This window comes from Psittacula echo (genome assembly GCF_963264785.1).
Source record: "Psittacula echo genome assembly, chromosome: 5".
Lineage (NCBI taxonomy): Eukaryota > Metazoa > Chordata > Aves > Psittaciformes > Psittacidae > Psittacula > Psittacula echo.
Window position 1 is genome coordinate 87,984,601 of NC_137739.1, and position 13,207 is coordinate 87,997,807.

General features: G+C 56.9%; 2 protein-coding genes and 1 pseudogene across 3 annotated transcripts; 2 read left to right on the top strand and 1 right to left on the bottom strand.

The window, feature by feature from the left end:
- Positions 1 to 1,988: 1,988 nt before the first annotated feature.
- On the top strand, positions 1,989 to 3,258 carry LOC308221511 (mas-related G-protein coupled receptor member H-like). Its single transcript, XM_080618529.1, has one exon. The coding sequence runs from the start codon at positions 1,998 to 2,000 to the stop codon at positions 2,937 to 2,939; it is 942 nt and encodes a 313-aa protein (XP_080474655.1). The 5' UTR covers positions 1,989 to 1,997; the 3' UTR covers positions 2,940 to 3,258.
- A 2,171-nt stretch (positions 3,259 to 5,429) lies between these two features.
- On the bottom strand, positions 5,430 to 6,344 carry LOC308221593 (mas-related G-protein coupled receptor member H pseudogene; annotated as a pseudogene). Its single transcript has one exon. The product of its transcript is annotated as a mas-related G-protein coupled receptor member H pseudogene (transcript).
- A 2,245-nt stretch (positions 6,345 to 8,589) lies between these two features.
- Positions 8,590 to 10,481, top strand: RHOD (ras homolog family member D; the record flags this gene model as incomplete). The annotated part of the gene is made up of 5 exons (XM_080618341.1): positions 8,590 to 8,700; positions 9,441 to 9,528; positions 9,883 to 9,992; positions 10,091 to 10,225; positions 10,314 to 10,481. 5 exons carry the CDS (start codon positions 8,590 to 8,592, stop codon positions 10,479 to 10,481), a joined length of 612 nt encoding a protein of 203 aa, XP_080474467.1.
- Positions 10,482 to 13,207: the final 2,726 nt, after the last annotated feature.

The window sequence follows — 13,207 nt, forward strand, 5'->3', positions numbered from 1 at the left end:
GTGGGAGGTGCAGGGCGCTCCTTGGAGCAGTGGATCCCTCTGGAGAAGCTCTTCCACAGCTGAGGCAACCAAGAGCTTCATTCTACAGCCCACAGTTGTCTTTTTAATCATCACAGCAAGGTTGTTAATTATGCAAAACATATTGGCTACAGCAATAAACCCCTGGCAGGCCGTGCAGTGACTGCATGGAGCTCCCGGTCCCCTTGGACCTGCCCAAGGGACAGCGCATCCAGCCCAGTAACTCCAAGGATGCTCTGCTCAGCCCTGTTTAACGACATCCGGGCTGCTCCAGTGGAAGGGGTCCCTGCCCATGGCAGGGGGTTGGAACTGGATGAGCTTTAAGCTCCCTTCCAACACAAACCAGTTTGTGATTCCATGAAATCTGCTCTCCAACAGCTTTCATGGCATTACTGAGGGGTAGGAGCAATAATTAATCTGGGCTACAGGTGTTCATATTGCTGTAACGTGGCTGAAAAGAAGCTGTGTGTTGTCCTTCAGCTGGGCTGGTAGAGCCTGCATTAGACTGGTCAGAAACACAAAGTCTTGGCGCCGGTTTGAAGCTGTGTTCCCTTGGGCCCATACGAGGCTTTGGCAATGATTCTCATGCTCTTCCCAGAAGGGGAGTTGCTTCTGAGAAGCATCCAGCTGCTCTGCCAGAACCGCCAGCATCAGCAGCATCACCGGCACCAAAAACATCACCAGTGTCACCAGCATCAGCAGCATCAATGGCACCAAAAGCATCACCAGCATCATCACCAGCATCATCACCAGCATCAGCAGCATCACCAGCACCACACTCTGCTGCTGGATGGGTGATGACCCCAAAGATGCTGAAGTCTTGGGGAGCCCTGCAACAGGCAGGGGAGGAATGAGGAATGGCAGGAGCCTGCCAGGACACGGAGGAGAGGCAGGAAGCGGGTGTTTGTCCCAGAGGGGGAATGTTTCTAATCAGGAGGAAATGAGGAGCCATTCACAAAGTCCTGCTTGTGGAGCTGCTGGCAAAAGCCACTTCCTTTGTGGTGATAATAAATAAGAAGGAGGAAGCCCAGCTCTGATGTAGCCACAGTTACAAAAACCATTCCCAGCTCCTCCACGACCCCGCTGTGGCTGCGGAGCTGCCGAGGGGCACACCAGGAACAGGGGCACCTCCTGGGGACCAGGGGACGTTACTCTATATGCTGCTGCCCTGGGAGGACCCGCTTCAGGGAATGGATCCAAAGGGAGCGTGAGATGCCAAGACACCGACGTTGATCCGATTGAAAGCCCCTGCCTGCTGCTTCTCCAAAGCTAACAGTTAAGTGCAATCTTTCTCCATCCCTACCCCACCTTCCTTTCCTCCAGCACCCACTGCCACCAGCTACGTTCATCCCACCCTCTCCTGGAGACTGGCACTGCTCTCCCCAGCTCCTGTCCCTGCTGTTTGGGCTTTCCTTCTGCATCTCCTACTGAACCTTTCTCTTCCTCCCATCTCCCTCTCCTGTTGCACGATACCCACCATTCTGCTACCCAGCACATCCCACGTGCCCTCCACTGATGAATTCCCAGCACAGGGAGCTCCTGATGGACCACGCTGTTCAGCCCTGGTTTCTCCATCCCATTAAGTCTCAGGGGGGACCTGATGGCTGCCTACAAGTGCCTGAGAGGAGGATGGAGCCAGGAGGGGCTGGGCTCTGCTCCCAAGGAACAAGGGATGGGACAGGAGGAACCGGCCTCAAGCTGCACCAGGGCAGGTTTAGATGGAGCTGAGGAACAATTCCTGCCCCAGAGGGTGCTCAGGCATTGGCACAGGCTGCCCAGGGCAGGGCTGCAGGCACCGGCCCTGCAAGTGCTCACAAACCCTATAGACAAGGCCCTCAGTGCCATGGGTCAGGGGTGGCCTTGGCAGAGCTGGGGTTGATGATCTTAAAGGTCTTTTACAGCATGGCTGATTCCATGATTCTCTGATTAACTCTCCATCCATTCTGACCACAGCCAGGGACCACGTCCCACCTCCTGCCATGGAGCTGAACCAGACATTCCCACCCCCTTCACCAGTGCTGGAGACCGATGGAGACAACCTGTGCAGGATAGACATCACCGATGTGGCTATGGACACTGTCACGCTGCTCATCTGCCTCTGTGGGCTGGTGGGGAATGGGGCTGTGCTCTGGCTCCTTGGCTTCTGCATCCGCAGGAACCCCATCACCACCTACATCCTCAACCTGGCCGTGGCCGACTTCACCTTCCTCCTCTTCATGGTCACCTCAGTCCTTCTCTACATGATGGAGAACATCTTCTGCTTCAGTTTTGAGTCCTTAACGTACCAGAGGCCGCTTTTCCTGCTCTCGCTGTTCTTCTACAACACAAGCCTGTACCTCCTGACGGCCATCAGCATCGAGAGGTGCGCGTCCATCCTCAGCTCCAGCACCCACCGCCCTCAGTGCTTGTCAGCCCTGGTGTGTGCCCTGCTCTGGGCCCTCTCCATCACTGTCATTGCTGCAGTGACATCTCTGTGCCTCTTGCATGAGGATGATCACTGCCGCGTGGCTCTCATCTCCATGTACGTCCTCAACTTCCTCATCTTTGCCCCACCGATGGTCATTTCCAGCACAATCCTCTTCATCAAGGTCCAGTGTGGCTCCCAGCAGCGCCAGCCCAAGCGGCTCTACATCGTTATCTTCCTCACCGTCCTCTTCTTTCTCATCTTCGGGGTTCCCCTCAGCGTCTGGAGCTTCCTGCAGCAGTTTGGCTACGCGGCTGTGCCTTCCCAGGCTGTTTTCCTGCTCGCCTGCATCAACAGCAGCATCAACCCCTTCATCTACTTCCTGGTGGGGAGCTGCCGGAGGCGCTGCTTCTTGATGCCCTTGCAGGCCTCCTTCAGGAGGGTCTTTGGGGAGCCAGAGGACAACATCGCCTTCAGCAGTGACACAACGATGAACGTGCTGGCCCCCACCTGCTGAAGCCATCCCAGCACCCTGCTTTGGGCCCTTGGGACAGTACCTGAGGCTTTCCTAGAGCAACCAGATTGATAGACGCCGGCAGCATGTCATCGTGCAGGAGAGCATCACCAAGGTCAATGTGTGGAAGGATGCTCTGCAGGGAGCATCCCTTTCCTCCTCCCTTCCATCACTTCCATGGCAAATGCACCCTAGAAGACCAAGTCCCTGCAAATCCCCTGCTTCTTGGGATGAGCATTGCCTTCGGGTAACTCTGACTCATGTACTTTGTGGGGGTAGAAACTCTTTGGTGTCCTAAGTGCATCTCCTCATCCTACCTTCACCATGGGGGGGACCAATGCTCCTCACCATACCCTGCTGAGGTCCTACCACCTCCCCTTCCGCTGGTACCTCCCTATGCCTGACACCAATAAACAGCATCCTGCCTTCTCCCGGCTCCTGTTGCCGGCTGGATGAGGCGCGGGGGGGGGGGAATGTGCACACAGGGCTTGTGATCACCAGAGCAAAAATGACACCAACTGCCCACAACTGGGACTGCAGCAGCACAACTGGTGCGGGAAGGAGGGGTGCAGCGGTTTGGCGGTGTCCTCAGGCTGGTTTATTGCTGTCACAGCAAATATCTCCTCAAATATATATAGATATATATTTATTTTGTGAGCTAAGGCTCTTCCTTATAGAATTCGTCCTCTTCCCTGGCTTCGGCAGGCTGGAGCTTTCCTCCTTCTTCAGATCAGGGCAGCAAAGCGAAGGGTAGTCTGTGGTCCTCAGCCCAGCCACCACCCTCCAGGAGCAGGGTGCCACATCTGTTGGTCACTATGGGCTCCACGGGGTATCACCCCCCCCCCTACGGCTTTGCCTCCACTGAGCTCCATCACGGTGATGGGAGAGCTGTGGGTGTGCGGAATGATGGTGCTGGAGCTGGAACAAGGCAGGGCTCGGTTTCCTCCAGTGCTGTCACGGAGGCGGGAGGAAGGGATGCTGCCCACCCTGGAGCGGCCCTGGGGACGTGCAGACCTGCCTGGTGCAGCCTCGTCCCACACTGTCTCAATGTCATATTTAGGATTTAGGGCTGGTCCCTCCTGTTCTGATGAGCAGGGAATCCCATCACCTCCTGGACCCCTAAGCCAGGTCCGCGGATCCCATAGCTTCCCAACAGCCCCCCCCCCATCCCACTAGCGCCTCCCATCCCACCAAAGCCCACACATCCCACACCTTTGCATCATCCTCCCCACATCTCACATCTTCCCACCATCCCCCCCACATCCCATACCTTCCACCATCCACCCCAAATCCCATCCCTCCATGCACCCCCCCACCTCCCGCTTCCCCCCGCCCCCCGATCGTCCCCTGCGCTCCGGTGTCTCCCCATGGGCTGCTTTCCCCGGGCCACCCCATCGGGTATGGGGGGGCCTGTTTCTGGGGTACAAACCCAAAGAGAGTTCCTCCCCCCCGAGCTCTTCCTCCTCTCCCTCCCGGTACCCGCAGAGGACCGAGAGGCGGCGATGGAGCCAGCGGCGTTTATTGGGGAGAAGCAGGGCCGGGAGCGGAGGCAGCGCCCGCTGGAGCCCCCGCCGAGCCGCGGAGCCGGGCTGGGGCCGCTTCGGGCTCTGGAGCGGTCGGAGCGAGCCCGTCCCGTCGCTGGAGGGCAGCAGAGCCCGGCGGGACGCGGCCGCGGAGAGGGAGCGGGAGGGAGGGGACAGGGATGGGATGGGAATGGGGATAGGGTAGGAATGCGGATAGGAATGAAATGGGATGGGGATGGAATAGGAATGGGGATAGGGATGAGAGGGTGTAGGGATTGGGTAGGAATGGGAATGGGGTGTGGACAAAGATGGGACGGGATGAGAATGGGGATGGAATGAGCTTAGGACAGGAATATGGATGGGAATGGAAAAGGGAAGTGAGAAAGGGATAGGAATAGGATGAGGCTGGGATACGAATGCGGATAGGAGTGGCAAGGGGATGGGGTGAGAATAAAGGTGGGATAGGAATGGGTTTGGGGATGGGGATGGGATGGGGATGGGGTAGGGATGAGACGTGGATGAGTGTGGTCTGGGAATGAGGATGGTGAAAGGATAGGGGTGGGATGTGGGTGAGGAGGGGAGGGAGTGGGGATGGCATGAGGTTGGAATAGAAATGTGGATGAGGTGGCATGGGGATGGGATGAGAATAAAGGTGGGACAGGAATGGAAATGAGATAGGAATGGGGTTGGGGATGAGATAGGAACGGGGATGGCAATGAGAACAAGGATGGATCAAGGATGGAATAGGGATGGAGCAGGCATAACATGGGGCAGTCTACGGACGGGGTTGGGCATGGGATGAGGATGGGTACAGGGGTACCATGGGATGGGCTGGGGACAGGACTGGGACAAGGGATGGGCTGCATCCCAGCACTACAGGAAGGCGGCCTGCAGGCACAGCCAGGAGCAAGGGTGAGCACTGAGCATGAAGTGGGGGGGCTCAGCACAGCCGGTGCGAGCACAGTGGCTCTTAGGAGGAGATCGTGGTGACCCCCGTCTCCTCGAAGACCCTCCGGAAGGCGACCTGCAGGGGCACCACGGAGCAGCGCCTCCGGCAGCTCCCCACCAGGAAATAGATGAAGGGGTTGATGCTGCTGTTGATGCAGGCGAGCAGGAAAACAGCCTGGGAAGGCACAGCCGCGTAGCCAAACTGCTGCAGGAAGCTCCAGACGCTGAGGGGAACCCCGAAGATGAGAAAGAAGAGGACGGTGAGGAAGATAACGATGTAGAGCCGCTTGGGCTGGCGCTGCTGGGAGCCACACTGGACCTTAACGAACAGGATCACATTGGAAGTGACCATCGGTGGGGCAAAGATGAGGAAGTTGAGGACGTACATGGAGATGAGAGCCACGCGGCAGTGATCATCCTCATGCAAGAGGCACAGAGATGTCACTGCAGCAATGACAGTGATGGAGAGGGCCCAGAGCAGGGCACACACCAGGGCTGACAAGCACTGAGGGCGGCGGCAGCGGTACCAGAGCGGGCAGAGGATGGACGCGCACCTCTCGATGCTGATGGCCGTCAGGAGATACAGGCCCATGTTGTAGGAGAACAGCGAGAGCAGGAAAAGCAGCCTCTGGTACACCAGAGCCACCGCGTTGGAGCAGAAGATGTTCTCCATTATGTAGAGAAGGACTGAGGTGACCATGAAGAGGAGGAAGGTGAAGTCGGCCACGGCCAGGTTGAGGATGTAGGTGGTGATGGGGTTCCTGCGGATGCAGAAGCCAAGGAGCCAGAGCACAGCCCCATTCCCCACCAGCCCACAGAGGCAGATGAGCAGCGTGACAGTGTCCATAGCCACATCGGTGATGTCTATCCTGCACAGGTTGTCTCCATCGGTCTCCAGCACTGGTGACGGGGGTGGGAATGTCTGGTTCAGCTCCATGGCAGGAGGTGGGATGTGATCCCTGGCTGTGGTCAGAGCAGATGCAGAGTTAATGGGATGTGCCAGGATGAGGGGTCCAGTGAGGTGGCTCAGCAGGGCTGGGGACAGGGGGGTAACAGAAGAGCTGGGGAAGTGCTGCCCACCAATGATGGGCTGGGGGTCAGTGTGGAGGATGGAGGGGCTCCAGGCAGCCCGAGGGTGGACGAGAATGGGAGCAGGGAGAGGTTGGGAGCTCCAGGGAGACGCGAGCATCTCTGGTCCCATCCCTACCTTTCCACGGGTTGAGCTGCCCGGGTGTCCAAGCAGTTCCTTCCCTCTGGTTCTCCTTGCCACAGTCTTCTCCGATGAGGAGAACCCGGGTCTCCCTGTCCTCCTCGCCTCTCCTCCGAATAGAGCTGCTCTTTGGGGCGTTTCTGCAGGATCATGGGTCAGGTGGTGAGGGAGCACGGGCAGTTGCAGACCCAGGCTGCATCACCGAGCCTCTGCTCCTGTCAAATTCCTGTTGGGCTTGCGGGAAAGGAAATGTTTCACCCAAAGCAATGCTTTCTCCAGGGGAATGCCCCAGAGGATGGATACTGCAGCGGCTACATCTTGCTGTGAAAGAACCGGGATGCTTTCAGGGTTCAACCTCCTATCTCATTATAGACTGGTAATTGCCATCTTCCTAATTGTTTCCTTGTGCTGCAGTCTCCTCCGCACACCCTGCCCTGATGCTGGCATCCTTCAGAGATTGTTCATTACTGTCTCCATTTCCCTCCCAGCTTTCCTGCATGGGAACCGCCACTGACTCTGCTCCATCTTTGTTGTGCATCAGGTCTGGGTGGGAATTTGGTGTTCAAGCCATTGGTTCAGCCTTGTCCCCACTGGTCTGGGGGATACAGGGACCTCCTGGACCTGGGTACCTCTTGGTACCCACCAAGGGAGATGGGGGACAGGCAGCAGGAGAGCAGGAGAAGACCCAGCCATGGTGCTGGTGGGAACGATACCCCTGTTCCTCCATGCACCCCTATACCGTTCACTCCCAACAGGGCCATGGGGTGGCAAATCTTGTCCAAGACCATGTCCCCACATCCAAGCTGGGATATGGGAGGCATGGTCTCTTCTCCCCTTGCAAAGCAGTACTGGCTGCTCTCTGTGTCCCCTGTTGCAGGGGGGGACACAGGCAGCCAGTGGGCAAAGCACCACCCCCAGCACTGGGTGCCCTCTGCTCCTCCAGTAAGGGCAGAAAGATGCTTCTGTGGCTCAATAAGCTGGTAATTGCTGCTAGGAGTGCACTCAGTGAACCCAAAGTGGGGCTGGGGGAGCAGCAGGAGGGGGCACCTGAGCCCAGCCACCGCCGAGCACCACCCCATGTAGAATCATAGAATCATGGAATGGTTTGGGTTGGAAGGGAGCTTCAAGCTCATCCAGTTCCAACCCCTGCCACGGGCAGGGACACCTTCCACTGGAGCAGCTTGCTCCAAGCCCCTGTGTCCAACCTGGCCTTGAACACTGCCAGGGATGGGGCAGCCACAGCTTCTCTGGGCACCCTGTGCCAGCGCCTCAGCACCCTCCCAGGGAAGAGCTTCTGCCTAAGAGCTCATCTCAGTCTCCCCTCTGGCAGGTTCAAGCCATTCCCCTTGGCCTGTCCCTACAGGCCCTTGTCCCAAGCCCCTCTCCAGGTTTCCTGCAGCCCCTTTAGGCACTGGAGCTGCTCTCAGGTCTCCCCTTCAGGAGCCTTCTCTTGTCCAGGCTGCCCCAGCCCAGCTCTCTCAGCCTGGCTCCAGGGCAGAGCTGCTCCAGCCCTTGCAGCAGCTCCGTGGCCTCCTCTGGACTCCAGCAGCTCCACGTCCTTACGTCGAGGACACCACAACTGCCCCCAGCGCCCCAAGCACCTGCAGGGCCGGGCAGGGCTGGGCACAGCACGTCAGCAGCGGGTGCGCCTCAGCACGGGTGGCAGCGGGAGCTGTGAGTCACCCCCTGCACCTCCCTCCGCCCTGGACTTTGCCTCCTGTGGATGCTGCGGGCAATAAACCCCCCTCCAGGGAGGGGGAAACGGGGTGCCAGGGACAGCCCCCCGCGCCGCAGGCACCCGTACGGGTGTGAGCGCCCTGCCTGAGGCACTGCCCTGCACCGCGCACCGCGGCCCCAGCCCCGAGCGGAGCCACGGGCGGGTGGCGGCCGCGCCCCGGGCCGGGCGGGTGCCTCGCACCGCCCCGTCCTCATCCCGGTCACCGCCGAGGCCAGGCTGGATCCGGCGGCCCCCATGCAGCGGGAAGGGCCCCCCGCGGCAGAGGTGAAGGTGGTGGTCGTGGGGGACGGGGGCTGCGGGAAGACGTCTCTGCTGGTGGCGTTCGCCAGGGGGGACTTCCCCAAGGTACCGGATGCTGCGTCCCGGGGGAGCTCAGGGGGGTGGGATGTGGGCATGGGGGGGTCGTGGTCCTGCAAGGGGCCGGGGAGGCTCCTGGGAACGGTGGCGTGGGAGAAGGGGGGCGGGATGGGGCGGGATGGGCACAGTGGGGCTGTTTGCAGGGCATAGGACTGGGGGTGCTGGGGCAGGGGGTGGCCCAGCGTGGGGCTGATGGGAGCCTGATGAGGCTGATGAAGAAGGGCTCTTCATCAGGGACTGTAACGATAGGACAAGGGGTGATGGGTTCAGACTGAAACAGGGGAAGTTCAGGTTGGAGATAAGGCAGAAGCTCTTCCCTGTGAGGGTGCTGAGGCGCTGGCACAGGGTGCCCAGAGAAGCTGTGGCTGCCCCATCCCTGGCAGTGTTCAAGGCCAGGTAGGACACAGGGGCTTGGAGCAAGCTGCTCCAGTGGAAGGGGTCCCTGCCTGTGGCAGGGGTTGGAACTGGAGGAGCTTTAAGATCCCTTCAATCATGCCATGATTCTATGATGTTATGATGGACACCTCTGCCTCCCCTGGGGGGGGTCATGGGACAGGGAGAAGGGTCTGTCCTGTGGCCAGGACCCCACTCTTCCCCCCTACCCTATTTCCCTCTCCTGACCCTGGGTATAGCCTCATGCCCTGTCCCATGCACACATCTCCTGTTGGGGGTCCCCTCCACCTGTGGGCAGCTAGGACTTGTCTCATGCCCTTCCTGTCCCCTGCCAGGTCTATGTCCCCACTGTATTTGAGAAGTACACAGCCTCCCTCCAGGTTGCTGGCAAGCCTGTGAAGATCCACCTCTGGGACACTGCAGGTAGGACAGCAGGGGATCCCAGGGTATTTATGGGGTTTGAGGTGTCACTCTTTGGAGGGGTGTCCCTATGCATTGACAACGGGAGATGAGAGGTTAACCTGGGGGGGGGGACCCAGCCCATTAAGGAACTGGTGCATAAAAGGTTCTTCCCTGTGAGGGTGCTGAGGCGCTGGCACAGGGTGCCCAGAGAAGCTGTGGCTGCCCCATCCCTGGCAGTGTTCAAGGCCAGGTTGGACACAGGGGCTTGGAGCAAGCTGCTCCAGTGGAAGGTGTCCCTGCCTGTTGGAACTGGAGGAGCTTGAAGGTCCTTTCCAACCCAAACCATTCCATGCTTCCATGATCTCCACCCGGCAGGACAGGAAGACTATGACCGGCTTCGCCCATTGTCCTACTCGGATGCCAATGTTGTCCTCATCTGCTTCGACGTCACTGATCCCAGCAGCTACAACAACGTCCTAACAAAGGTAACGCATCCCCAGGGTGGCTTCTCCCGCCCCACACACCCTCCCTATGAGAGGTGGCACCTCCCCATCCCCGGGTTCCATGTGTCCTCTCTCCATAGTGGTACCCAGAGGTGAACCACTTCTGCAAGGGCATCCCGGTGCTGCTGGTGGGCTGCAAGACCGATCTGCGGCGGGACCGTGCGGTGCTGCGCAAGCTGCAGGAGGGGCGCCTGGAGCCCGTGTCCTACCATCAGGCGAGTGGTACCCCAGGATGCTCCCCAGTATGAGGGTGTGGGTGAACTGGGGCCATTCGGGGGGGTCTGATCCTGCTCCTCCCCACAGGGAGAGGCCATGGCCCGGCAGGTCCACGCCGTGTCCTACCTGGAGTGCTCGGCCAGGTACCAGGAGAACGTCAGTGGCATCTTCACAGAGGCCTGCAGGGCTGCCCTCAGTGCTGCCCGCCGCAGCCAGCGCAGGAGGAGACCCACGAGGGGCTGTGTGCTCTGCTGAGCCCCACACCGTGGCCATGGGGACCCAGCATGGCCCAGGACCTCGGCTCCCGGCTGCTGCTGGGCATCATCAGCCACCCCCAGACCTCCGCTGCCACCGCTGTCACCCTGCAATAGGTCTGGGCACAGAGAACTGATTTGGGGGGGTCCCGTTCCTGCTGGCTGGCCAGTGAGGGAAGGGTGCCATAGGGTGAACGTGGTGCAGTGCTGACATTAAAGATCAACACACACCAGCGTGGCATGGTCCCTGTTGGCAGGAGCTGCCCCGGCTCAGTGATGGGGAGACGGGTCCCCTGGGGCCCCAGAGGCACTGGGAACGGGAGCCCTGAGTTTGGATGGGGTGTGTCTGTGTACATAGAGACGTGTATGTGTGTGTGCTGCGTGTGCATAGGTGTGTATGTGTGCGCTGTGTGTACATAGACGTGTACGTGTGTGCTGTGTGTACGCAGGTGTGTATGTGTGTGCTGTGTCTACATAGGTGTGTATGTGTGTGCTGTGTCTACATAGGTGTGTATGTGTGTGCTGTGTGTACATAGGTGTGTATGTGTGCGCTGTGTGTACACAGACGTGTACGTGCGTGCTGTGTGTACATAGGTGTGTATGTGTGTGCTGTGTGTACACAGACGTGTACGTGCGTGCTGTGTGTACATAGGTGTGTATGTGTGTGCGGTGTGTGCATAGGTGTGTATGTGTGTACTGTGTGTTCATAGACATGTATGTGTGTGTGCCACGTGTACATAGGTGTGTGTATGTGTGCCGTGTGTACATAGGTGTGTATGTGTGTGCTGCGTGTGCATAGGCTTGTATGTGTGTGCGGTGTGTACATAGACGTGCATGTGTGTGTGCTGTGTGTACACAGAGACGTGTATGTGTGTGTGCTGTGTGTGCACAGGTGTGTATGTGTGTACTGTGTGTTCATAGACATGTATGTGTGTGTGCCAAGTGTACATAGGTGTGTGTATGTGTGCCGTGTGTACATAGAGACATGTATGTGGGTGTGCTGTGTGTGCATAGGTGTGTATGTGTGTGCTGTGTGAACATAGGTGTGTATGTGTGTGCTGTGTGTACATAGGTGTGTATGTGTGTGTGCTGTGTGTACATAGAGACGTGTATGTGTGTGTGCTGTGTGTGCATAAGCATGTATGTGTGTGTGCTGCATGTACCTAGGTGTGTATGTGTGTACTGCGTGTACATAGGTGTGTATGTGTGTGTGCTGCGTGTGCATAGGCATGTATGTGTGTGTGCTGCGTGTACATAGGTGTGTATGTGTGTGCTGTGTGTACATAGATGCATAGTGCTGCATGTATATAGGTGTGTATGTGTGTGTTGAAGGTATAGGTGCATATGCCTGTGTGCTGCATGTATATATGCGTGCATGTGTGTTGCATATATACAGGAGTGTACGTATGTGTGTTGCATGCATATAGGTATGTATGTGTAGGCTGCATGTATATAGATGTATGGGTGCTGCATGTATATGGGCATGCATATAGATGTGTGTTGCATGTAGATAGCCGATTATGTATTTTGTATGTATATGTGTGCTGCATGTATATAGGCATGTATGTTGCATGTATATAAGTGTGTGTTGCATGTATATAAGTGTGTACACACTACATGCATAGAGATGTTTGTATGGTTTGCATGTATATAGGTGTGATGTGTGTGTGCGCGTCTGGTGTACGTGTGTGTGTGTTGCATGTACATAGCAGTGCACGTGTCCTGCATGTATATAGAACTGTATGTCTGTATGCTACATGTATATAAACATGTATTGCATGTATATAGCCTTGTATGTTTTGCATGCACATAGGTGTATATGTGTGCATGCTACATGTATGTAGGTGCATGTTGCATGTATATAGGCGTGTATTGTACGCATATAAAATATAAGCAGTATATACAAACCTTGTACATGTGTTGCATGTATAATGGAGTGTGTGTGCATCTGTTGCATGTATGTGGGGGGTGTTGCATGTGCATAGGTGTGTGTGTGCTGCATGTCTATAGAAGCGCATGTGTCCCGCATGTATATAGGAGTGTATGTGTGTATGCTTCATGTGTATAAGCATGTATAGCCATGTATGTGTGTTGCATGTACATAGGTATATATGTGTGAGCTGCATGTATACAGGAGTGTGTTGCATGTATGTGTGTGACTGTCGCATGTATATAGATGGGTGTGTTGCATGTATATAGGCAGGTACTACACGTATGTAGTCTTGTATATGCATGTTGCATGTACCTAGGTGTGTGCTACATGTACATAGGTGTTACATGTACATAGGCGTGCTACATGTACCTAGGTGTGTTACATGTACATAGGCATGTTACATGTACCTAGGTGTGTTACATGTACATAGGTGTGTTACATGTACATAGGTGTTACGTGTACATAGGCATGTTACATGTACATAGGTGTGTGTTACATGCACATAGGCATGTTACATGTCTATAGGTGTGTGCTACATGTACATAGGTGCTACATGTACCTAGGTGTGTGTTACATGTATATAGGCATGTTACATGCACATAGGTGTGTTACCTGTACATAGGTGTGTGCTACATGTACATAGGCATGTATGTGTGTTTTGCATGTACGCATCTCTGCCTACACTGCACGTCCACAGGTGAGCGCGTCCCGCACGTACCCGGCCTCCCGAGCGAGAGCATGCGCACCGCCGCGGGGGGCGTGACCAGTAGGGGGCGTGGCCAACCGCCGGGCCG